Consider the following 26,988-nt stretch of genomic DNA (forward strand, 5'->3'; position numbering starts at 1 on the left):
TTCTCTTCTCTTCTTGTCTGGGATATTTAATAATAATAATAATAATAATAATAATAATAATAATAATAATAATAATAATAATAATAATAGATGGTATTAAATATTTTGACAGTCTCTGAAATCAGAGGGGGAAAATTCTTCTTCATTGGAGGCATTTAAGTGGTGACGACTTGTTATAACAAATAAATTTCTGCACTAGCAGAAATTTGAGTTTGATGACTTTTGAGGTCCCTTTCAACTCATAATTTTAAGACTACCAATTCATGATATTTTGTTCAGAGAGCTTGTATTTTCGCTTGTCTTCAGTCTATTCCAATTCAAGTCTACCCAATGATTATGTTTACTAGGGATTTTCTAGACTACTCAAACTATTACACACTTATATTGTCCCCCATTTCTCTGTTACTTAGGACAACAATCCAAAATACATTTACTTATGAGTAAGCCCTGCTGAGTTTGTAAAAACTTACTTCTAAATAATAAAAAAATAACTACATTATTACCTGCCTTGTTTTAATAAATTTAAAAAACAAAAGAAACCAAACCCCTCCCTTCATTCAGATCCCTGATGAATTTGGCCAGTGTTTTCTTATTTTACTTATAGAACATAAAAGTAAATTCCGCATCTCTTTACTGTTTGACAAGATGAAAAGGATTAATCAAATCTCTAATGCTTACCTTTCTAACTTGCCTGGATGTTGATCCTCTAAAATGCATTGCAAAGCTGTCTGGGAGTGGCTGGAAGTTCTGATGAATGACTAACAGAGAGAATAGAAGCTGGGCTTATAAAGAGATTCTGGGTTTGCCCAAGCAACACACAAGCTCATTGTGTCATCTCCGTGTTTGTTCTCCCTCCCTCCCTGGATATAGAATTGTCAAATTCCAACTGGACAAGGAAATATCCAGGGATTGCAGAACTACAGCTCCCAGCTGTCCCAGCCAGAGTGGCTAATGTAGAGGAATGCTGGAAGTTTTACTTTAGTAAAGTTTGGAGAGCTGTGCTGAGCCAGAAATCTCTGGTCATTTCTATTTACATAGAGAATTAGGATTCTGTAGCCCCCTTAAGAAAATGCATAGGAATTTTGTAATAAGTGTGGATTCAGCTACACCTATTTGCTTACCTGTAGCACAGGCATGGCCCATTTTTAGAACCTCTGGAGCTCTTTAAGAGGAACATTTTATTTCTTTTCTAAGAAAAAGAAGCAAAATGGATGCTCTTAACCTCAGAGAAGCTTATCCATTTTATTTACCTATCCATTAAAGCCCATTGTAGACTTGGCTACGCCTTGAGGGTGAGTGTTGAGTTCCAGCAAAAGAAAATGTGTAGCAGTCCTAATAACTACTGGGTAATTAATGCAAATAGGGGTCACAATAGCAAAAGGTGCCTTTGTGCAGGCTGGCCCTGTAATAACAGGAATCTTGTCATTTTTATGAATAAGTTTAGAAGGCTTAATGCCGGTTAAATCAGAGTAGTAAAAATAGCCACCGCTTACTTTTAATTGCTCCCAATGTGTACCAACCTGGGTGAAGGTCTCCACACCCCATCTCATTTGACATGCATACATTTTCCTCATGGGTAATTGAGGTTCAAGGTTATAGCAATTCCAATCCTGTTAATCAAATGTTAATTACTCCACCTGGCACCTTCTTCTTGTTGACTTTCTGAAAATCGAGACAACTTTGCCCTTCTTAGCCCATAGAAGCCGATGAAAAAAGAAGATCCATCTCCTTTCATCACACTGCATGGCCCAACACTATAACAGGGTCATAAATTATTCCTGAGTAATTTTGCAATGAACATGATAGTTTCATTGGCTGTTCTTTTCTTTTAGAGCCACTAGATGGCATAGATTATGTACGAGAAATCCAAGCCTGGGTGAAGCAGCACTAAAGTAATCTGTTGAAGTCTTCTTGTATGATGGACCAGCATGCTTTCACCTTTTTTTATGAGTTAGGGCTGCATGGGTACTTCGCAATCACATCACTTGGGAGGATGGTGTTTGAATTCATCTCCTTTCCCTTTTGAGGGGGCTTGAAGTTTTTAATTTCTTTTTTTAATGATAGCTTAACATACCTATTTTACTTCTTGGGTATCAAGCCCCATAAAACTTTATTCGTTTGCCACTGGATTTTGGCCGTGTGCTCTTGGAGTGGTGGAGTTCCAAGAGAAGTTAACAATGAATTGAACATCCCCACATTCCCGCATCAGTTCCCATAATGACGGACTTCAGAACTAGCCTCCTGTTGAAGGACATTTTCCCCCACCAGGCAGGCATTGAAAAGGGTAGTGAAAAAGCTGGCAACCATGCCATGTACACAGCCTGCTTTTGAACTCCATGGGGGCTTGACCAGAGGATACACTATAAGCCATTCTTGGGGCATATATAAGACAAACAGATCTTGTATAACAACAAGGCTGTAAGGGGGGGGGGGTGTTTAAAAAAAAGGAAGTGGTGGATTTTGGACCTAGAAATGCATTAGGGAGAAGAAGGAGAGCTAAGCAAGATCTGGTCCTGAAAAAGATGACAGGAAATGTATGGTGGCAATGTAGGAGTGGGAAGCTAGACATGAAGCTCAAGAAATGTCCAAATATATAGGGATGATCAGGAGTGTCTGCCAAGTGTGGTCAAAAAAATCAAGATGGCAGCTTTGTAGCACATTAAAAAATGGGCAGAGCACAGTATCATGGCTGCTATCTTGACTTGATCACGCCCTGCAGGCAGCTCCGGGGGTGATTGTCTACTGGTTTTCCACTGTTTTTTTTTTTTTTTAAAGAAGTAAGATTTGGTAGGTTAGTCTGAAAAACAATCTGAATGTATGTGCATAGAGGGCTAAGCAAAAAACAAAATACCCCCCACCCCCACTGAATGAATACCCTCAACTTGTCGTGGTTTTGAATGAGGAGTAGTTGCCATTTTCAGTTTACAGATTCCAGTATCTGCAGTTGTTGTAAATTAAAATACCAGTTTCTATAAACCCCAGATGGCAGCTGCTCCAAGTCTGAGCAACAAGATAAGCCATGTTAACGAGCCATATGTGACGAAAGGTAAAATGGCAACTTTTTGGCTTTAATGTTCCATGTAAACACCGGCATAATGGCTGAAAGTGCATAAGGTCAGATATAAGTGAGTATAAAACCGAATTGGAGTCTGTTGATTAACATAAGATGGGAACCCTTGATTCTGTCACTCTGAAGGTCAGATTGCACATCGTGCTAGAGGTCCAAGTCTAATGTGATTTTTAATTGAACTGGGGGAAAGGGTCTGCACATTTTATTAGCACTGGGAGGTGGGAGTATCTAATTACATTCCCTCCCTGGTCACCTACCTACCTACCTTTCTTTCCTTCCTTCCTTCCTTCTGAAGGAACTATTTTCAGCTGCTCCTAGGGTTTAAAAAAGTTATCTGTATTTTCCGCACCCCTGTCCACAGCAGTCTACTTAGGATGCAGCTCAGGTTCATAAACTGGTGGGGCTGAGTGTTTGTGGAGGGATTCAGGTTATTATGCATTCCATAGTGCTATTGATCACTGATCTCCCTTCCCATGTGTTTTTTGGCTCTCAAAGATAAAATGAAAAATTGGAATGTCTTCTGTGTTCTTGGGATGGGTGCTGAATACCAAATTCCTGGCACTGAGGCTTGGCAGTGTCCTTTCTGTTGGGCTTGGGACCTGTGCCAGTCCGATACCACAGTCAGCAATTATTTCATCTGGGTCTGCCACAATAGCACCTGACTCAAAATAGCTTTCCACTGAGAGGGAGTTCGACCAGAGTGACCTAGAGTGGAGTTGTCAAGTGATAGGTGCCAATCTATAGTCAGCTTATTAAGCCAACAGGTCTCTCTGCTCAACCTTCACTCAAGGAAGAACACGCAGGCTGTTTGCGTCTCTTTAGCTAGAAGGCTTTTCATTGTTTCTGCTGTTGTGACGTTATGGGGCTCACTGAGCAGGAATGGCAGAAGGTCATGGACATCTGGGCTAAAGTGGAACCAGATCTCTCTTTGCATGGACAGGAAGTTATCATCAGGTAAGGAGAAACTAGGGATGGAAACCTGAGCAGCAGCATTCCCGAGAAGCTGGCATGGTGGTGCTTTAAGAATCTGCTTGGTGTGTGGCTCAGAGCTAAACATTACAGAGGCAGAAGAGAAAGAGATGCAAACTTGCCAATAAACTGGAAACTATTTTAATTTTGTTTTCCTCAATTTTCATTAACTTCTTTATTAGATAAGCCCTTGGAATAAAGTCTTCCAAAGGAGTTTGATCTGTGGTTGAATGAATGATTAATAAATGATAAAAGAGAGGTAAGCGCTTTTCCTTCTTGCTGAATTAAAGTACTCTCCATCCACCCCTGAGTGGGCACAAAACTATGCTGACCTAAAACTTGCTGCCCCTCTGGCCACGTCTTGTCCTGCCTTTTCTTTTGAGTTCCTGCCAAATGGGGTTTGCTGATAATGATTCCGGTCATTATAGGCAAGGTGTCTTTTCCTCTTTGTTTGTTTGTTTGTTTTCAAGCCCCTTCAGTGCATCTCCAGCCAGCAAGGAAAACACCAACTGATGAGGGTGCTGCTGCAGGAAATGTGTGTGTGTGTGTGTCTGACTTCAGGACTCTGCCTGGGTTTATCTGCCATCCCTAATGTTTGGATATGTCACAATTTAAAATAATGTGAAATAAAAAGCCATAATGGAAGATAACAGGGCAGAAATAGCTCCCAAAAGGAAAGGAGACAGTCCATGTCATGACCATGCAACTAACTGGGCAACCAACTTCTTACTTCAGTTGCTGGAAGAGAGACTGAAAATGGCAAATATGGGAACACTAACCCTAACAAGTAACAAATGCCCAGTTAACATTATTATTCTCTGGACAATACAGCAAGACAAAAATGAGTCTGCTCTACCTAAAGGAAAAGGTATGTTTCAAAATGCTGTTAACATAAATTAAGGCAAACATGCCTCCTCTTTTTCCCCAAATAAAAGAGCAGCGGTCTGTTCTGCTATCCTCTCCATCTTTTGGGAAACCTAGAGAGATGTTGGTGTCAAAAATAAGGAAGATAGGAAATGATGGGCATGAAAGGAACCTAGGAAACATACACAATGCTAATGGAGAGGGCAAAACTTGGGAGAGAAAAGATTGTATCTTGAAACTGGCTTGTGCTCAGATGGGAACCCACCCATGATTCTCAGTATTTCCAAACGACACCTCTGCTCAGCTGACCTCACTTTCAGATTTCTCCTTCTCCTGTACAATTTGGAACAACAGTAGCAGCACAGATAGGCAAGATTTGGGGTAACAGCAATAACAGTTGGAGGAAATCAGTAGCAGTGGTAAACACCAGGTGTTGGGTCAGAAAAAAATCTCAACACACAACATCACAACATCTGGCTTGTGTGTTTTTCTACCCCCTGGCTTAAAGTGACACAAGTCAGGGAGATCAGATATGAAATAGAATAGGATGGACACGTTTGGCTTTTCCATTGATGGATGTGGCTCAATCCACCAAACCTCTGATTCTTCACCAGCTCCACAGTGGTTGTAAGCCTGACCATATCATTGTTCATAGTTGACTCCATATCACAAATTCCAATACATTATAAAATTTGTTAGCAGCTCTTCATTTGTCTATTTATAGCTACCTTCTGTTTCCTCATCTTTAATCACCCACTGATCCATAAGAAATTAATATCTGACATTTATTTTAGATATTATTTACAAGACAGCTTAGATATGGTGACAATATAGCTAACTCTCTGCCTAGGAGATTGCTGCGTCCCTCTAATGAAAGGAAATATTGAAAGGAAAAAAATAGAATGCATGTATATGAGGCCAGGCAAAAATTACCAGCATGATACAATAAGTAGGACACTTTTCTCCAATCTGGGTGATCTCCAAATGCATAGACTTCAATTCCCTAAATTTTCAACAATAATCTCTGACTGGAGAATTCTTGAAGTCTATATTTCTGCACAGCACCCAGGCTGGGAGAGACTATGATGAGTTGTACATAAGTATATAATCTAACATATTTAGGCATGATCACATATATTGATTTTGATGGTCTCAAGCATGCTTAACATTATAGTTTTAATCAAAATTATGTGCAAAAGTTACTCTCTGCTCTGATCCATAATCCTACTGAAATTGCTTTTCAAATCTATGCAGCTGCTCTCTTTTAATTTTTGTTGAGGTCTGAAATAAGTTGTAGACTGAAAAGGTGAACATTTCTCTTTTAATACTTAGGGGCTGAGATCATTTTAAGTTGCAGGAGAGTCACATAGTTCTGTTTGAATGAGTTTCTAAAGATGGAAATCCCATCCTCTAAGGATCCAGTGAAAGGGTAACTCATAACTTTTGCCAACTTACTATACTACCTAAGTAATTTGATACTTATGTAAGCAGGCACTATATAACTATCTAAAATGAGTTTATAGGCTTAATTGATATAGTGACTATAGGTGGTTGAGGACTCAGCATCACTGACTTGCTTCTTCCTGAGTTTCTCAATGTAATTCACAGGATGTTCCAGAACCATCCTGAAACTCAAGAACGCTTTGTCAAGTTCAAAAATTTCAAGACTCTGGATGAGATGAAGAACTCAGAAGAACTCAAGAAACACGGAACCACTGTCCTCAATGCTTTAGGTAAAATCCTGAAACAGAAAGGATCCCATGAAGCAGAATTGGCACCACTGGCACAGACTCATGCCAACAAGCATAAAATTCCGGTCAAGTATCTAGAAGTAAGTATGCACTTGGCATGGGTGATGGTGCAACCTTGTACACCCAAAGAGCTAATTAGCAAGCAGAAAAGGAAAGGCTTGTATTCTGAGTATGTGTAGGCCTGCTTGCTAAATTTTAGAATGGATATAGGAAGTTTTGGTGTAATAAAAGGGCAATTTAGAAGAATAATGTTCCTCTGCTACTGTTGCTGGTCAAAAAATCTAATTGCAAATAATGCAAAGGTAATCTTTTAAGGGAAAGGTAATCTTTTAAGGGAAAGCAATTAATTCTTTTTTTGTCACCAGTCTATGATATTACAGCAGGTGGCAGCATCCAGTTGTCCTTGGTTGATCTCAAGGCAGTGTTGTCCAAACTTGGCCACTTTAAGATGAGTGGACTTCAACTCCCAGAATGGCTGGCTGGGGAATTCTGGGAGTTGAAGTCCACTCATCTTAAAGTGGCCAAGTTTGGACAACACTGCCTTAAGTGAAGCAGGCTCCTACTGGGTTAGCACCTAGATGGGGCAGCTCCAGAAAATCACAGGGTAGAAGACTAGACTGGGAAGTCCCAGAAGAAGGCAATGATAAATGCCTTCTTTCTGCATCATTGCCATTCAAGAAAGCTATATGAACATACCTATAAAGTCAACAGGAGTCAAAGGAGACTTTACCTTTTAAAATATTGTAGGTCCAAAGTTTACTGCTAAGGCAAAGAATCTGTGCATTATTTGCAATTAGACTTTTTGACCAGCAACGTTAGCCCAGCTATGACTCTATAAAATTGAAAGAGAAGTAAATATGTCAGGCCAGCTGCTACACCATATAACCTAGTAGTGGCTGCCCGTACCCTGAAGCCTTGTCCCCAGGAAGATAACATTTATATGGGTTTTCCAAGCCTCAGAAAGATTTTGGCAAAATTTGTTGAGAAATCATTGCATGATCTCAGCTGCCAGTAGCTATTGCCAAATAAATGCTAACTATAGATTACCCAATTAGAGAATGGACAATGCAGCCCCTCTCTTGATTGAAGTTGCTGCCCTTTGATTAATAAAAGAAGAGAAGAAACAAAAAAGAGGAAGGGCCAAGGAAGGGACATATAGCTCTAGTTTCTAGTAATTGAGTAGCAGAGGAACATTCATCCTTGTCCAACAGAAGGCAGAGTAGTTCCAATTTGCTGCATAAAGGAAGCAGACCCCATCTGGTCGAACTGGCTCAATGCACATTTTGGGGGTTCAGCTAGCATGGTGTAGGGGTTAAATATTGGATTATAATCAAGGAGACCTGGGTTCAAGGCCACCATGAACCATAGAAGCTCCATTTTGGAGGGAAAAATAGAAGAGGGACTGTAGATTGGCTTTTGCTTCTGGAAAAAAGTCAGGATTTAAATCTAACAAATAAATAATAAACATATAGTGACACTACTTGAAAGATGCAATTCATTGTGAATATATTAAAAATTTGCCCTTGGATCATGTCCTTCACTGAAAATTATTGGCCCTTCCTGGAGGAATTTGCCAGAGGAAGAATTTAATTGATTTTGAGCATCACCTTTCTTTCCAATAGAATATGTAAAATATTAATACACGCATAGACATAAAATGCCCAATTAAAATCACCATAAAACTGCTAAAATGTTATGAAAACTAAGTCTTACTCCTACATTTCTTTCCCATACTGGATTAATGCAGGCTGTGTGAAAGCAACGTCAATAGGAAGGGTTTGCAATCTTTTGGAAAACTGTTCCAAAAGATAATAAAATATGGAAGCCTTTATTTTTCTTTTTTCTTTGACAAGGTTCAGTGGGCACTTCTTAGCTACCAGATTAGGAAGGAAGATCAGAGAGAGGAGGAATGTATGGCTCAGGCAGATGATATATTTTACAAAGCTAATTTAACTTCTGGAATAAAATTAATCACAACTCTAGTTAAGAAGAAATTTTTTTGCAGAAGTGTGAGCACTATGTCATGTATTATTCCCACTACAGAAAAAGGAAGAAGATACATATCTATTACTCTGCTTGAAAAACATTCTTAATGTGTTTCTACCTTTGAGTACATGGTGCAAATAAAAACAAATTTCTCCTAGCTCTGCAAATTCTCAAATGCCCAAGAGGTTCCAGAAGAATAGATACTTTGAGATACATACTCAAAATGACAAAAGACATTATTTTAATTGTGCTGGAAGACTTTCATTTTGGAGAAGAAAAGCCACAGAGGATCCCATCTGGGAAATGCTTCTAGCTGGATTAGGGATCTGTGCCAGTTTCTTCTTCTCATGGCTTCAATAGATAGCTCAGGCATAGTGTATGTATTTTAAGAAGTGTGAATACTTGTAGCATGCCCCTTATTTTGAAATGAATTCCACAGGACATAGAAGGGCTCCTAGACCTTGTTCTGGTGACCCCAATGGGGAAATTGCATGTATGAATGTCCTGCTGTAACTAAACCACTAAAAGGAGAATTAGGCTATGAAGCCACAAGGAACCTCTGAAGAAACATTTTAGACCCTGTCTCTTGGTCAAATGAATAATCCTTCCAGGTCCACTCTAATTGAACCTCATTGTAAGATATTATCTGTTACCTTAGATATGAATTATGCCACAGCTTCTCAACTCAGATATAGTGCACATATTCGAATACCTAATAATGATAATCAACAGGATACATTAATTGTTCTGGGGAATGGATATTGTGCCCTTGGCAGCCAAGAAGAGGCAGTGAAGCTGCTGTAGTATCACCACTGACCACAGAGGATGCAGCTGAAGGAAATGCATATTTCCTCATTCTTTCACACTAGAAAGAAAGAACTTTTCTCTATTTACCAATAAGCAGCCCTGGGACAGCAGTAACGTTAGTGGCTCTTGGCCAGTGAAGCAAAGCCTTCTGGATAGTGTTTGGTTTGGTTTTAATGTACCCTTTAATGTACCTACTCTTTAGAGATCATTTAATTCAAATGCAAAGAATGCATGAGGTTACAACATGCATCTCTTCAGTTGTTAATTAACTACAAATCCCAGCAACTTTCATATCTCCTGGGAATTGTAGTTTAGCCCATCCTCCACTATGATACCCAAGAGTAGAGGAGGTGTATCGCTGCAGTATCTAGAGGGCCTTGTACCTCCCTCCCACCAGTATTAAAATATTTTAAAGTATGGATGAGTCAACCTTTGAACTAGATCTGGGACACTTACAAGTTAAGAGAAGAAATGTTAAGTATTTATTATTTATATTTGCTCCTTTCTTGCCCTGACCAAGGTTAACATAAAACTATCATGTTTCCTGCTTTGATATTTGACATTTACTTGACATTTTTAGCACTCTCTCACTTTCTTTCTCTCTCTCTCTCTCTTCCCCCCCCTTTCCTATCCCTGCCCTTATTTCTCTGTGCCACCATCAATTCTTCTTGTATAGTTTATTTCTGAAGTCATCATTGGTGTCATTGCTGAAAAACATTCTGCAGATTTTGGGGCTGATTCTCAAGAGGCAATGAGGAAAGCCTTGGAGCTGTTCCGGAATGATATGGCCAGCAAATACAAGGAGCTTGGGTTCCAGGGCTAGTAAGGAAAGATGTTACCACTGAGAATACTTAGTGTGCTTAGGTGTGTGGTCAGTTTAGGAAAATATTTTCATCTCGTCACCAGAATAGCTTGAATAAGTTGAATAATGCTAATGCTACGCTTGAGGGAGGCAAGGTATGTTGTTCAAAATCTCTCTACCTTCTGCTGTGGCCACACTGGCTGGTAATTATGGGAATTAAAACCAATACTTCTGGAGGGCATCAATTTGGGGAAGGGTGTCTTAGGGAAAGAGAGTGGTTTAAAGAGCCAGAAAGGTGTAGGTGGAGGGAGTGGATATATAATAATTATGCCATTTTTTAGTTCAGTGGCATGTCCCTCAAAATCCTCACCTGCAGCCAGGTTCTGATACCAGAAAAATAGGAAGGGGAGCAGAACTGGGGAGCAGATTCCATACCCATATTCATGGCTCATTGATTTAAATCAGACCTCTCTTGGGGTGGATAGCCATCAGCTCCAGTGTTGCATGCACCCCAGCAAAGGATTGGATGTGGCATCCATATCCCCACCAAAGTTAGCTACTAATTATAATTTTTTTATATGAAAGAAGGAAAAAATATTAAATATACAGGGACTAATTGTTCTCTGTGTAATTAATTGAATTAAAATTGTATTAAATTTAGAGTTGCTCACTTTTGGGAGTATGGTTCTGGTACTACTGAAAGATCAAGTACATTCTTTCATCTAAAAACAATTCTATGCTCCTGCTGCAGCTTTAAATAGGATGGAAAGCTTGCCAACTTCATGTGTAGCCTGGGTTATCAACTGAGATTCCTTTTGATCTTCAGCACAAGTCCTCATAAATGTTGTCTTAAATAAATATTAATTATGTATAATAAAAATTTAGACAGCTGCATGCACTCTTTACATATTGCCTAGTCCATGAATGGCTCCATGATGACATATTAGTAGTCAGAAACAGATAAGAAAAATGAAAAAGTTATTCAGAAAGGTGAACGAAGATGAGGTTGCTAGTTCCTGACTGGGATATAGCATAACGTACTGTTCAAATTATTCTTGAATAGCAAGTCATATCTGATTATTCCTGTGTCGACTTTACAAGGTAATGATTTTCCTCTCACCTGTACAAGCAAAGGTGGGTGAGGCATGTGAGTGTTTCTATTGGCTATGGCCAAGGTAAAACTGCCAATGATTTCATGAAATCAAAATCTAACAAACCCATAAATCAGTAATTTTCAGAGTGTAGTTTATGGATGAATGGTCCATGGAGATTCACCTGGTGATCCACCACAACCTTCCCATGTTCATAGAGCAGAGCCAACTCATTGCTTCAGTTTCACTTTTCCCGAACACCAAGGGATAACTGGTGAGAACCCACTTCCCCCCTCAGCCCCTGACTCTCTGTGCCAACAGTCAGATGGTTAAGGTGTTAGACTAGGAGCAGGAAGCCTCAGGGTCTAGTCCATCCTGAGCCATGGAAACTCTCTCAGCCTATCTCACAGGGTTACTGTTGTGAGGAAAATAGGAGGAGGGAGAACTATATATATTACCTTGAACACCCATAGAAAAGGTGGTACTTAATAAATGTAAGTACTAAAATTCAGAAACTGACAAGAATGAACAGGTCCCAAGTCCAACTACTAATTGCTTCTTGAATAAGCAACCTCTGTCTCCAAAATGCAAACAGGAAATATTATGATGAATACCTAAAAATGGAATTGCATTGAACTGAATATCCCCTTGTCCCTAAAACTCATTACTATTTTATGTTTGGTGGATACTAAAACTAAGAAAATGTCCAACTACACCTCTTGGAGAAAGGAGTCAGGTACAAGTAGGTATGTTCCACTCTGATCCATGCTTGGATTAATATGTCATGTGAAGGCCTCAGAAACCAGAGGAAGAAAATGGTGTCTGCATTGGAATCTTTGACTAAACAACTCTTCCTATTGCTTTGTGATAGACTTGCCTGTTGGATCATAGTTAGAAATGTGAAAGCTTAGCAAACAAAGAACAACCAACAACAATGAAGGTTTTTTTTTTATATACATACATATATAAAAGAGGTTTGTGGATGTCCCCTTCACAAAAATGGTTTTGTTTTTCAAAACAAAATAGTTTTGTTTTCTCCATTTTATACCTCTAAGAATGTCATGTTTTAATGGGCATTATTTAATAAAAATGGCTGTGGAAGGGCTAGAACCCATGTAATGTCAGTTGTCATGCATATATTTTAATGAAAGCAAAATAATACAAAATTAATTAGAGTAGCTGAAGATGATGGGCCTTTGGTCCCAATAGTAACTTGGGTGAGCTACCTTTTGAAAGAGGTCTCTAAGGCTTTCAGATATTTTGTAGTAATTGCAATTATTTAAAAAAAAGTATGATGAACATAGATGGAAGCACAACTTAACAGTCTACCAGATAGCTATAGTTCAGTGATCCCATATCAGATTCTTTAGGGAAACATCCAGAACTCTTAAGATGCTCACATTTCATATTCTCACTTCAGGAAAGACTTTGGAGGTTTCATAGATCTCCAAGAGCCTCATAGGGCTGTTGTGAAGAAGAGTATGGGGTGAAACATCAACATAAACTGCAGAATGGTTCCAAAACTTCAAACTATTGTTACAGGGGTTTTGGTAGTACACCTTTCATCATTTCTAATTATTCCAAAATCCTTGGCATTTCACACAGAAGGCCATTCATATTATTAAGAGTTCATGTCTTACCCTTGAAGGTGTTGGAGGGGAGATTCAGTAATAGTCTATATTCTGAGAGCCTCTATCCATGTTTGGATAAAGCCATCAAGACAGTTTTGCATATCTTGTCCTGCTGACCCTTGTACCATTCTTGATACTGTGTTAATATTCACCTCCTTTTGAATATGGCCTGAAATAGAGCTTGTCAGCTCTCCTAGTGGTTTGCTCTACTGAAATTTCTATGAATGTTGTTGAATTCTGCTCAATTGTGACTGCTTTCAGAAAGTGCTAGGTTAATTATGCTTAGGCTTGGAAGGTTTGGTTACCTATGTGAAGGCCTAGAAGGTCAATAATTGTTAATGTTTGCCACCATCTCCATCTCCCCACCATATTAATCCCCCCTTAATATATATTATTATATCTGTGTTTTCTTTTGATTGTTGACTACAAACTCAATAAAAAACTTCAAGAAATAAGTATTTGTTTCCCATGTCAGTCCTGGATTCTAATATCTGTAACTGTTTGCCATGCTGGCTGAATATACTTGGAGGGTACCAGATTAAAAAAAGGCTCTGCTAGGCCTCTGTCGCACAGTTTCTTTCCACTTTTTAAACTGGCAAGAGTGGCCTATGCAAGTTTTGTTAATTTTATTGCTATTCTTGGAAATATTTGTACCACCAGTAGCCATTCAATCAATACACTCATGTGAATGACTGCAAAATGACTGATTCTGTCATTTAAACCATTTAAACTATAAGAAGTTTAAACCTCTCAACCTCTTAAAAACCTCCAGAGATGTGCAAGACTATTACATGACCAAAAATGGGAAGACTCTGAAATACCCACAATGGAGGATGGTTGGTGAAGTTGATGGAATTAGCAGAGATGGCAAAATTGACTTGTTTGATTAGGGAAAGGACAATAACTACATTTATTAGTGACTGGAAACCCCTTCTGAACTTTTTGTTGAAGAAAGAAAAAAATGAACTTGTGATTTTTGGGTTTGAGATTAGAAAGGGTAGACTATGGAAGGAAGGAAATTATGATGTGATCTTAGAAAGGGTAAATTATAAATGCATTTATAACTGCTGTTAAGATCAGAAGCCACTTCTTTATAACTTTTTCTTTCTTTTCTCTTTTCTCTTTCCTTTCTTATCTATTCACTATTTTTCTTTCTTTCTTTTCTAAAATTTTACTGTTTTCATCTTATTAAAAATGTCTTTGATTATAATAAAAAAATCTCCAGAGATGGAGAACTCCAGTTCCCACAGGAAAACTATTCCACCGTTTGAAGGTTTTCTTCATATGTAAACGAAATCTAGGTAGCTGCAACTTCTACAGTATCTGTTATTCTGGTCCTAGTTTCTGTGGTCATAGAAAATAGTTCTTTACTATCTTCCTTGTAGCTTTTCTTTATATACCTGAATATCACTACCAAGTTGCCCCTCCGTTGTCTTTTTCCATACTGAACATCCCAAGTTCCCTCAGCCTGTCCTCATAGGACACGTCTTTAAGTCTCTGTTGCCTCTAACCTGTCAGTATCCTTCTGAAAATGTGGTGCCCAGAATTATACACAGTACTCTAGGTATGGTCTCACCAGTGCAGAGTAGAGAGGAATAAGGACTACTTATTTCTTCATTTGTTTGTTCATTTGATTTATATAGCTGCCCATCTCACTTTTACGTGGCTCTAGGCAGCTTCCTGTATCTTTGACACAATGCTTCTTCTACTGCTGTCTAAAACTGTGTTAGTTCTTCTAGCAACTGTCTCACATTTACACAAGCGTCCTGATTGTCTTCTGGGACTAGCTACTAGTGCCATCTGCAGGGGGAGGCAGGTGGGCAGAATGAAAGAAGCAGAGCAATGCCATCATGACACAAACCCCACTCTTTTGTACATGTGTTGTGATACACAAACGTGTATGAAGGGGGCAGAGCTTGCGGCATGCCGGCATGAAGCTGCTTCTGTGGTTGTGACAAAAGCAGTATGGTCCTGCACATGCCCCCACTGACTGCTGTTGTCTCTTAGAGAGTCTTTGGTCTACCTGTTCTCTTCAAGGTCAAAATGGTGTGTGCTTGTATGTCTAGATCACAGTTTACTTTTAATCACAACATTACCTTAATAGTTGCCTTTTTGCAGGAAGTACTAGAATGAAGACCACAGAAGGCTTGAATATTAGAGCTTAGGCTGGTTTATAAACTTTGAAGATGCTATACTCTTTACAGGCAGGCAGGCAGGCAGGCTTTACATCTCTCTGAATACTTGCATTCTGGAACAGTTTATGTTGGTTAGATTTTGTGGTTTCCCATTGATCAACACTGATTTAAATTTGTTCAGAGTATAATCTATTATTCCAGATTTCTATGACTGCTGAGAAATTATGGGGTTTTATCTCCACCCTAGGTTGTATGTGTTTCTTGAGTCGTACCAGTTGCTAGAGAAACATTGCCTGACATAAAAGCTCACCATTGCCTGCCCAGCGTAATACTGCTCCTGCACGAAAGGACAACGGCTGCCATGGAAGCAGGACTGGGCTTGCAAGTGAGCTAAATTCTGCACCAGCAGCAGTTGCTCTTGTCAGTCTCAGCTGAATAGTAGCCATGTATAGAAAGTACAGTACATTAAGAATACTTTATAATATTATTGCAGGCAGGTTTGCTTCTGGTTTTCCTGTTGCGTAATAGGGAGATTGGCAGCTGGTTAGTCTATTCTTTGTCCCTCACACCTGCAAACCCAGGGCTGAACAAACTATTATGTTATTTCAAGCTATTTTTTTCAGGCCATCCAACATTTTTGGAGAGCTGAAGACCATAAAGGGAGTATAGCTGGATCACACCTGTCTATGGGGCCAGAAGTTTCAATGTTTCCCCCTTCTGAGCTTGGTGAGAGAAACAAAGCATTCTCTTTGTTTTTAAAACTGCTGTGCTTACTTGATACTAGTTTTGGGGCTTTTTCTACCTTCAAATGTGGAGGTGCCATGTAGATCTGGAACTACTGTTTGTCTACCTGCAGTACAAGTAGTCAAATAAGCCTTCAAATCCAGTAATGTTTTATAAGCAAAGGCTCCTTACCTTTAGATAAGATATATTCATGACTATTGAATATATGACCAGCTCATGTCATTCTAATTAGCATTAGAATTATCCATTAACTTATGCTAGGGTTAGCAAAATGTGATCCAAGCAATTTTATAAATAAATAGCTGCAACGTTGGGGAATTATATAAACCATGGAACTGTTGGAATCTTGAACTTTCCAGCAGGAGTAGAAGACAGAAGAGTTAAAACCCTGCCCCTGTAGTACTGTTCAATTCCAAACCTCTCCCCACCCCCAGTTGCTATTTAATGTTTTGATAAAAAAAAAAAGATAAATGTATTATCTTGGTTGGCCTGGAGAGATTTGGTGACCTTCTCCATCTTCCAAGGGGTGGGTGGTTGCAACACCACTTGGAATGTGAGCTTGAGGAAGGCTAGGATCAAATAAATGCCCCATTCCAAAACTATTTCCCCCTCCCCGCTCTGTAGAAAACAAAGTTGTTGAGTAAAAATAAATTTAATAATCTGCAGCTGTTTTGGCAGTAACCATTTGTAAAGCAGGAGTTAGAGATGAAAGATTAGTGATCAGATCCACTGTAGGGTGCCAAACTTTTCTATGTGACAAGCAAATGCGGCAGATGAAACTTGGTCTGGTGTGCAGCTGATATAGAGGCTTGTCACAGGAGTCTTGGCAGAAAATAAAAACAAATACTCGCCTAGAAGGTTGATTCCCCTGAGAAATGTGATACTGTGTACAGTGTATCAAAACTGGAGTAAAAGGCAGAGGTGAAGGATGCTCCAGAGGGAGCAAAGGATCCTTGAGGGGGATCCCAAAAGGCAAGAGGGCAGCTTCGATTGCATGGTCCCAGGTGCCCTCTTGACTTTTTTGGCAGCTCCTTGTGCCTCCCCCCGAGCCAATGGAGAATTTATTGTCTCTTGCTGAAGAATCAACGACCTGATTTTCCCTCAGATATGTTGGAACTACACCTTCCAGAATTTCTAATCAGCATGGCTGTTGACTTTTTTTGTTGGGAATTCTGGAAATTATACTTCCAACATATCTTAAAAGCACCAGAACTGGGTTTTTTATACAATTGTTGTCTGTTGCCTCATCTGATGATTCTGACTGAGGGAAACTGCACGTTTTCAACACACTGTGAAAAGATCTGACTCTCTTGACAGTTCTGGAATGCTGGGAAAGGAAAGAGAAAAAGAGGATAAGCAGTGGCAAGGTGGATGGACTTAGTTACTGCAGTGATGGGTGCACTGTTGGAAGACCTGAAGGACCAGATTGAGGACAGATCATCCTGGAGAAAATCTATTTATGTGGTCATTAAATGTTGACACTGACTTGATGGCACATCATAATTGATTGGCGTAGAATCATAATATGAGATTATGGAAAAGTAAAGTTTTACTTACTTAGATGATTTATATGGCTGCCCAAATTGCAACTCTGGGTCACTAATAGAAGTTTAAAGCCAGGAGCAAAATGAAAATAAAAAGCAACAAAAACAATACCACTGAGGTCAAACCACAGTCACATCCACATTCCCAAAATCTGTGCAAGTTGGGTTCATCCAACACTCTGTTAGCCTTCCATAAGGCCAAGTCTTCAAGGGTCTTATGGAAGGCTAACAGAGTTGGGGCCATCCAAATCTCAGGGGGTGTGCTATCCCAAAAGGCAAGTGCCACACAGTAAGGTGTTCTCTTCTCCACTTTAGTTGTGTTTTAGAGTGTGATCACATGACAAAGTGTGAAGGGATAAAGAGTTTGATTTCACAAGGTCTACGGACTTGACGTTTTGTGCAAATTTCAAAGCCTGAAATGTCAACCAATAATAGAATTCACCTTCATGCTGCCTAAACAAGTCTTAAAGGCCAATTTTCACATTAGTCTCTGCCACAGGAATTAAGGAGAACTCACTCAAAAACATGTTAGTAAAGAGAAGTGAAGTTCAGTTAGTGAGGAATAAATGAGGTTTGCTTCATTTAGAGAAAAGTAAATGCGTAATATAGATTTAATATAGATCAAATAAGGAGCTGACATCAAAAACAGAGGCTCAGAGTTTCCCAAGTATTGGCTTAATTTGATGACCATTCTCTCTCCTTGATGCTTGTTTTGGTGCTGCAAGATAACCACTTCCTTCCTGCAGCTTTGTTCACTCTTTGTTCTGAACTGATCCTTGAAAACATGCTAGGAGGGATTCATCCAATCTATGACCAGTTTGTGAGAACAGATGAATGAGTTAACTGGGTAAACAGATGTTATTTCAGAGTTGCAAAAAAAGGACGGAAGTACATGGATGAGGGATACATGTGAGCTGTGAATGGGGTTCAAAATGGATGCACATAACCATAAACCCCAATGTTTTTATCATGTTAGGGTCCTTTAATGAAGTAAAAACTTATATGAGTCTATGCTCTTAGGTCCCTGGATTATATTTTCAAGCGACCAGCATTCCAAATTTATACTTTATAGTGATTAGTGCTCTGTCTGAAGGGCACCTTCTTTTGTCCTCCATAGTGTTTCTCTAGGAGTGATTTGTAAGCAGCATCCATAATGACAAATTTATCCCTGGACTGTGCTACTGCAGACACAAATATTAGAGATTTGGGTCTGTGTCATAATATTCATAGGCAGAACTTGGTGATAACAGATATTCCTTACTGATTATACCCAGCATCCTACATATATGAAGTAAGATGCACATGAAGGTCCATTTGGCATCCATTTAACAACTTTGGATAGACCTGCCAAATCAGAGTACGTTGGAAGTCTTTTAAATGCAATTATTATAATTTGAGATTAAGAGTTCATAAATTCTTAACTTCCATATTTGACTTTACTCAACACTGCACTGGATAACTACCAGCTCTCTGCTGTAGCATCTATTTGCCATTGCCCCTGAGCTGTACTACATTAGGATATCATCAAAAGTGCAAATTAGGCTAAAGGATCACCCTCACAGTGAAGTGGAAAATTACTAGGACCATATCCATGAAGCAACAGTCTCTCTTCACTGCCTACGTGAGAGCAATCCCATCTCTCAGCTCATGTGAGCTCTTGGGTTATCTTAAGAATGGCTGATATGCTAGAGTAGCTCTGTTTTTTCTCATACTCTAGCTGCATCAGAGCTATACAGATATGACTAGTCATCATGAATTTGGTCAATGAAGAAACCAATGTCCAGAGCTGCAGCAAAAGAAAATGACATCCAGTGTAGTTACATGATGTTCTTTGATCAAGAAGATCCAAGGGTCAATTCTCACTCAGCCACAAAGTTCATTGGATGATCTTGGGCCAGTTCTTTTTTAGCTTCTCCAGTAGGATTGCTTTGGGTAAATAATAAAAGGAAAGAACATGAACTTTCTGTAGAAACTAAATAAGGGCATGCTATAATGGAGTAGTAAGAAGTAACATGTATGTAAAACTGCTGGAGTAGTGCAAAGAACATATTTGATTATCTTTCTCACAGACTGTCAGAATAAGAAGTATAATGCAATTTGGACAAACGAATTGGTTCCTTCTCTTTAGTAGCATCACTGGTCCCCAAAAAAAGAACTGTCATGGAAATTCCTTTGAACCATATAGTTCCCTGCTACAAATGTTGATTGGGCAAGGACCTTTAAAGCAGCCTTCCCCGGCCTTGGGTCTCTAGATACTGTTGGATTAAAACTCCTCTGTCCATATGGCTAGTGGAGTAGTTCAGAACTATATGGCATTGGGAATGTCAGAATGCTTTGACCCTGAGGATAGGATTGCTCTAAGTTGCCCATTCAGTCCACTAAAATGTGTGCCTCTCTCCACCATTTCTTTTGGACCATCCCACCTCGATGTATTCTAATTTTTTGAAGATTAAAAAAAACAGAGATATTTGTTTGCGTGTTATTTGAATGATATATTATCAGTCTAGTTAACTACTAAAATTAGCTGCTCTAAAACTGTCAATTTTAAAAAATTAAGCTAGTCACTATAAGAACATTATAAAGTATTGACATGAAATACACATGATCTCTCTGTTTCTCTCCTCTTTGTACTTTTGAGGCTTTGCATAGCCATGCTTAGAAGCTGTTATCTAAAAGGATAGACTGACATAGTAGGAAGACAGACTGATTCAGAGCAGGAAGATAGTGAAGGCACCACACAGAGATGCAGAAAGGCTGCAAGACAAGTGTGTTTGTACTGCCATCCAGTGGAGGGAAAGGGAAAGTGTAAGTAAAGAAATGAAAAGAATTTGCAGAGAAAAGGTGATGGGAGAAGTCAACCATTTCTCCTCCAATAATACCTTCCAAGCTCCACTAGAAATAACTTTCTACCAGTGCTTTTCCCTAGGAATCTAGTCCATCAGTCATTAAGATTTTAATACCCCTGTGAATTCCATCAGAAAAAACATGACAGCCCTTCTGTGTGAATGGACTGGATCCTGGTTAGGCGTGCACATGGCTGAATTAGATGTGCTCCTGCTTTCACACTGTTTATGGACAATTCAAACATAATCTTTGCTTACTTTCCTATTTAGCTGAGCTATAAATAAATACGGAACGAATAAGGCAACCGTTTCTCCATGTGCTAAGTTTGACTTGAATCCCTCCTCACCCCCCTTTAAAAAAAAAAAAATCTTTGTCTTAAACCTTGAACACACCAACCAAGGAAAACACCATTTCTCAACGAAAGCTCTATCTGCTATCCTTAGGTCTCTTAAACTGGTATTTGGGTTAGGGTATACCATAATCAAGGCAAAATAATCAAGAGGCACAATGCCAGTAAAAATAAAACCAGTAATAAGTAAATAATCTAAAAAATGTAGAATGTGGCTCTCACAATTTTGTTTGTTTTTCTGAGAAGCAGTTTAGGAGGTTGTGGTTAGGAGCAGAAGAGCAAACTGGCAGGAGGGCCAACCGGGTCTAATCCTTCTGGTCCTGCCAAAATGCTAAATTCCTGACTCGCTGTCCCTTTTCCAGCTTCAGGGGAAAAGTTACGGGGCACAATATCTTTCTTGAAAGAGAGAACAACAACTTGAAGAAGCAATTTTCAGTGAACAAATGGGGGAAAGCCCCTCGCGCTGTAATCGTTAAGCTAAACTGAACCTAAGCTTCCAGTAAGATCCATTGTTGGGTAGACCTTACTGCCTTTTTTTGGTCCTTTCCTACTACTTTCTTATGCCAGTCATCAGTATTTAATTAGCTATAAGATGGTAACTTACAATATATAATATGAAATACAGAGGAATAAACAAGTTGCCCATGAGCTGTTATCCAAAAATGGATACACATTTCTATTTGGCATCACCACATCTGGTTTGCAAATGTCTTCTTTTCTGGATTTGATGGTCTACAGCAGGGTTCCTCAACCTTGGCGACTTGAAGATGTGTGGACTTCAACTCCCAGAATTCCCCAGCCAGCCAAGCTGGCTGGGGAATTCTGGGAGTTGTAGTCCACACATCTTCAAGTCGCCAAGGTTGAGGAACCTGGTCTACAGGTCGTAATAAGCATCAGCCCCAAGTCCAAGTGTCATGACGGCCAGATAAAGCCCTGATCTTACAGCAGTTCCAGCAGCTGTATTCTGAAAGCCACAGTTGGTCCTCAGACAATTACCTGAGAAGGAAAAGGACAGTGTACAGGTGTCTCTCCTTGTGTGTGTATTTGACTGTGGGTTCATTCACACTACAAGAAAGGAGGTATCCATCTGATACGCAGCAGCTTTAAATCTTCAAAAGATCCCTTCTAACTTCTGTGATTGATGCAAAAGGCAAACCGGTTTAAAGATTCTACTAAGGACACTCATAGGAGAGGGTTTCCATTTTTCTTTCCAGGCACTCAAATCTTTACAGCTAGATTTGTGAGAAAAGCAGCTTCTCTCTTCTTGTTAAGCCATATCAAGACTTCCTGCTTGTAGAAGAAAGAACAGTGATGTCCATCGAATAGGATAAAAAATGGTCAAGGTGGCAGCTACAATGATGCAATTGAAGCTCCACCTTTTTAAATGTGTGATGTACATAAACAACAGGCAGAGCTTTGATAGCACTGTTGTGGCTGCCATGTTGACCTTCCTTGACCTAAACCCTATGGATACTTCTAAGAGAGGGGAAGAAAAGAAATCTTGTGTATTATCAGTTGAAATAAAGAGAGCTGAAATAAATATTGCCTTGACAGTGACAGTGCAGGCAGGCAATTCAATATGGTTGAATAATTTCCCATTGCTTGTTTTCCTATTTAGAAGAACAAACTCCTGTAGCATCCAGTGCGTAGTGGATGTTAAGGATTCAGGAACCCTAGAAGAACAAAAAAAGATGGTATCAGTTTAGGCATAAGCATTCGAAACACCTTCAAAGAGTTGGGGAGACTGTATAAACCCTGGGTTCAAATCTTCCCTCAGCCATAAAAGCTGTCATTGGAACAATGACCATTTATTTATTTATTATTTATTTATTTTTAAAAGATTTGTATGGCCGCCCATCAAAGCACAACTCTGGGGGTGGGGGAGCAGGGCTCCCCACCACAATAAAACCAAAGAACTATAAAAACATAAAACCATAAATCAAAGAACAAAACCCAGCGCCTTAGCCATCTTCCAGGGATGCCTCAATGACCAACTCCAACCACCCTCACGCTACCCAATGCTGGGTAAAAAGGCAGGTCTTGACGGCCTTGCAGAAGGCTAAAAGGAAGGCTAATAGTCACTGATCGGGTTCATACCCTGCACTCAGCAACAACATGATTTGGAGGGTTTTGGCCTAATGAAAATGGGGATAAATTACTAAATCATGGCTTGTTTTTAGATTGTAAGCTGCAGTTGAAACCTAAGGTTTATGTGCTTCACTGATTGCAAGTGTGCATAAGTATGATGTGGAAACAAGGCTGTGTAGTTGATTGATGATTCCCTGGGTTGTTTTGGGGCCCAGTCTAAACTCCTAAGCATTGCATAAAAGCACAAAGGAGGAACAGCCAGAATAGGAGGGGAATGAAGCAGAGATGTACCAAATAAACCGTGAGTACTTGGCCTGCCTTGTTTGATTCTGGCTATGGTAACAGCAAGCTAGCACTCAGTGACAGACAACCTCTCTTTTTTCCAATCTTCAGTCAGATCTCTGCAGAATGGTGACAGCAACATTTCACAGCAAAGGGCTCTCTGTGTGGGTGAGTTGCTTCGTGATGAGAATACATAGGAACCATACATCATCCTTGCCCCTCCCTACCATGTCAAAATATGGCAGAATGTCACTCCTACGTCGCCCCCACCAGAAATAATGCCCTTAATATCCAAAAAAGGTGAAAAATCTCTGATTAACCTAAAGGGGGAAAACAATTAGTCTCCAGAGATTCCAAGCATGAAAGGTGTTTGCTTGTTTGCCTACCTGAGAATTTCTCTGTTGTAAGAGTGGACAGCAGTCAAGAGCTCACTTGTTTTTAATTAGCCCATCTTCCTTCCTTCCTTCCTTCCAAAAATTTTTATTCACAATCTATTTCCAAGAGTTTCTCCTCAAATATATACATATACCCATCCCAGATAAGTACAGCAGGCTGGGCTTGCCTGACCCAATGAATTACAGCCTAGACAACCACATTTTATAGCCCAGCATATTGTGTGAAGCCAGAAAATGGGCTCAATTCAATAAACGGCATTACATAAGTATAGCTATCCTTGGTAGTTTCCTGGCTTGATTCCTGTAACTTGTTCTGTGTGGAGCTATGAGGAAATATAGTCCAGGATCTACAGTGAATACAAATTATAACTCCCTAGCTATTGACTGGGAAGCAGCTGGTGGGAACCTGCTGCACTGACTGTGCACTCCACTTAGTGGAGATTACCTAGGATCAATTCTATCGTTGGTTCATTTTTTAAGCATTTAAAGGCCTTGGGTTCAGATATATTAAGGCAGTGTTTCTTGACCTTGACAACTTTAAAATCTGTGGACTTCAATTCCCAGAATTCCCCAGCCAGCATGTGCATTGTCCTTAGCAGTCTTCTTCATTCACTCTGTTTCACTCTGTTGACCCATGTGCAAAAGGAGGCAGCACAAGGAAGCCCCCTGCTCATTGATTTGCCTGGGGAGACTCTCTGGGTCCTTTCTCTGGGCAAGGAAGAGAGATGCAGCTGTGTCAGACGAGTGGTGGACAGAGAATAGATCTTTTCCTCCCAGTTTTGATTCATTCTGATGAAAAACTGCTTTAGACAATTATTCAAAGGACAAGAGAATTTTGGAAAAATTCTCATGGATGGAGCATACTGCTTTTGCACATTTTTTTTTTTTTTTTGGTGCCTTCAAGTCTGTTTTTGACTCTTGGCAGCTGCCTGAACAGGTTGCTGCAGTTTTCTTGGCAAGGATTCTTGGAAGTGGCTTGCCATTGCCTTTTTCCTAGGGCTGAGAGAGAATGACCGGCCCAAGATCACCCAGCTGGTTTTGTGCCCAAGGCAGGACTAGAACTTGTGGTCTCCCAGTGTCTAGTCTGATGCCTTAACCACTACACCAAACTGGCTCTCACTTACTTATTTGTGAGATGGCTTTTAAGGGGGCTTGACTGTCCACATATATTGTAAATTAGGAAATGGATAAAAAAGGAGGAGTCAGAAACCAATAATTCTTTTTATTATTATTATTATTTTCCTTTTTTTTTCTTTGTCATTTCTTAGGTGTTTTAACTTTTGTTAAATTTGCTTCGTCTTTTTTTCCCTTTTATCTCTGTCTGTCTGTCTGTCTGTCTGTCTGTCTGTCTGTCTATCTATCTATCTATCTATCTATCTATCTATCTATCTATCTATCTAGTAACAATACAATGGAGATTTTAATATTAAGTAATTAGCTTAAGATCGAAACCATTATCATACAACCAGTATTTATCTAATGTATTTAACATGCTCTGCAACAAACTGAACATCAATAGAATAGAGTGTCTTGCCCTTCCTCATGTTCCTGTTTGGCTTTCATTTATCTTGTAAAGGAACTGCATAGACAGCATTTCAGTTAAATTACATCTAAGCCCATTTTCTTTAAAAGAAAAACTCACTTTAAAAAATTGGAAAATCTTTAGGGAGCAAGTTGATATTTAGCCAGCTGGTTCTGGGGATTGTGGGCTCCTGTTGTCATTATCCAAATCATCCCATTTCTCCTGAGCTTGATCAGGAAGAAAAGTTTGCATAGGTTAATAAAATGATTATGTTTTTACTAAAGGTTTGCATCTCAGTGGTGGAAAGCTATATGTTTCAAGTGGAAGATTTTACCCTCTGTTAATGGCAAATCATGAATTATAGGAAATCTGTCTATGTCCCAAAATAACTGTCCGCCAGGTGGTACCCTTGTGCTTCCTATCCAAGATGGTCAGTTTCATTTTAAAGATGAGTTTGAAAACTAAAGGGAAACAGAATATCTTAATGCTGTAATATTTATTTGCCGGAAGGCAATAAAATTTATAGCTGGGTCAATTTTGTGAAATAAACAATGTGTAACATGTTCTACAGCAACCTGTTGCTATTCAGATATTTTTGAATTTCAACTTTACTCAGCCTTGGCATGTATGCTTTTGTCAAAGGATTGTGGAAATCGTTGAAAACTCCTGGACTGCAGCAGGTGGTTTACATCTGTTATAAAATAAAGGACATTTCTTCCAGAATATGTTGGTTAAGGAACCAGCTAGCATGTACCACTTACTGGTGGGTTCATATCCCAGACTCAGTGTGCTGAACTTGGTAGTCATTAATGAAGTCCCAGAAGACACTCTTGGCCATTAGAAAACAACTGTCCAGACTTGATATGGTTCTAATAAACAATAGATTAATTTGTGAGTTTCTCTTTCCTCCTCATTTGATTTTTTTTCACCATTTAACATTTTTTTCACCCCATTTATAAAGAAATGTGTGCATTGGGATAAATTCTTTTAAAAATGGACTAAACAGAATTCTCACTCATGTCTAGTTTTAATTCAGCTTATCCCTAATTTTGTGCTGTTCAGTTGTATTAGAACTAGAATTCCCCCAATTTTAGGTAGCTATCCTTACACACCAGGAGAATACTAAATTAGGGAAGGCCATAATAACTTAGCATTTGGGCAATTAGTGTGCTCAGGATAATGGTTAAAATAAATTCCTGATCAACACAATCATTTTGAGGACTGGTGTTCTGTCCTGACACAATTTTCCTCCACTCCTCTTCTGTTCAGAATGGACAAGCCTATAAAATAATAAATAATTGGTCACATCCCTCAGCAATCTGCTGAATATTAGTTACTGGACTGTGCATGAATCATTGCAGAGATAATTTCCATTAGCACTCTTCAAATACATAAATGGATGGCACATAGGAGGTCATGATCTGTGCTCTATAGTGCTGGAGTGAGGGACAGAAAATAATGGAATCAAATTAAAAAATGACAGATTTGTACTGAATGTTAGAAGAAGCTTCCTAACAATAAGGGCTGTTGGATGGTATAACCCAGTGTTTCTCAACCTCAGCAACTTGAAGATGTGTGGACTTCAATTCCCAGAATTCCCCAGCCAGCATGCACACATCTTCAAGTTGATAAGGTTGAGAAACACTGGTATAACCAGTTACCCAAGGGACATGGTAGGATTCATCATATGTGGTCAATATAGGTTTCATTCGGATTCATGCACTAAGCAGGGTATTGGACTCAGTGGGCTAAATAGGCCATTCCAACTTTAAAGTTCTCTCTACACTGTTCATCCTCAGCTTGAATTATGGTAAGGAAGCAGAAAGCTGATAAATCCCATCTAGTTTTTCCTCCAATTTTAGCCAAATCTTTCCTTTTCCAGCAGTCTTCAAAGTCAGTAACTACACTATAATACACAAGGGAAACTTATCAGAGCTAAATAGAGCCTCTAGCTGTTCTGTATTGTATTGCATTTTATTATGTAATATGGTTATTCTTCAGAAAATCATCCATGAGTGGCTTGCAATAAAACTGCAAAGCATGATGAAAATAATAGACTGTAAATCTTTATGAAACACTTGATAAAAAGATAATGTCTCTTTTGTCTCAAGTTT

The 26,988-nt window shown here is 39.3% G+C and overlaps 1 protein-coding gene across 1 annotated transcript; it reads left to right on the plus strand.

Annotated features, from left to right (window-relative positions):
- Positions 1 to 3,806: 3,806 nt before the first annotated feature.
- Positions 3,807 to 13,426, plus strand: MB (myoglobin). The gene is made up of 3 exons (XM_007428782.4): positions 3,807 to 4,024; positions 6,512 to 6,734; positions 10,124 to 13,426. Exons 1-3 carry the CDS (start codon positions 3,930 to 3,932, stop codon positions 10,268 to 10,270), a joined length of 465 nt encoding a protein of 154 aa, XP_007428844.1. The 5' UTR covers positions 3,807 to 3,929; the 3' UTR covers positions 10,271 to 13,426.
- Positions 13,427 to 26,988: the final 13,562 nt, after the last annotated feature.

This window comes from Python bivittatus, unplaced genomic scaffold (assembly GCF_059951505.1).
Source record: "Python bivittatus isolate LINGU-HERP-01145 unplaced genomic scaffold, Pbiv_v1 ctg000330_np1212, whole genome shotgun sequence".
NCBI classification, from domain to species: Eukaryota; Metazoa; Chordata; class Lepidosauria; order Squamata; family Pythonidae; genus Python; species Python bivittatus.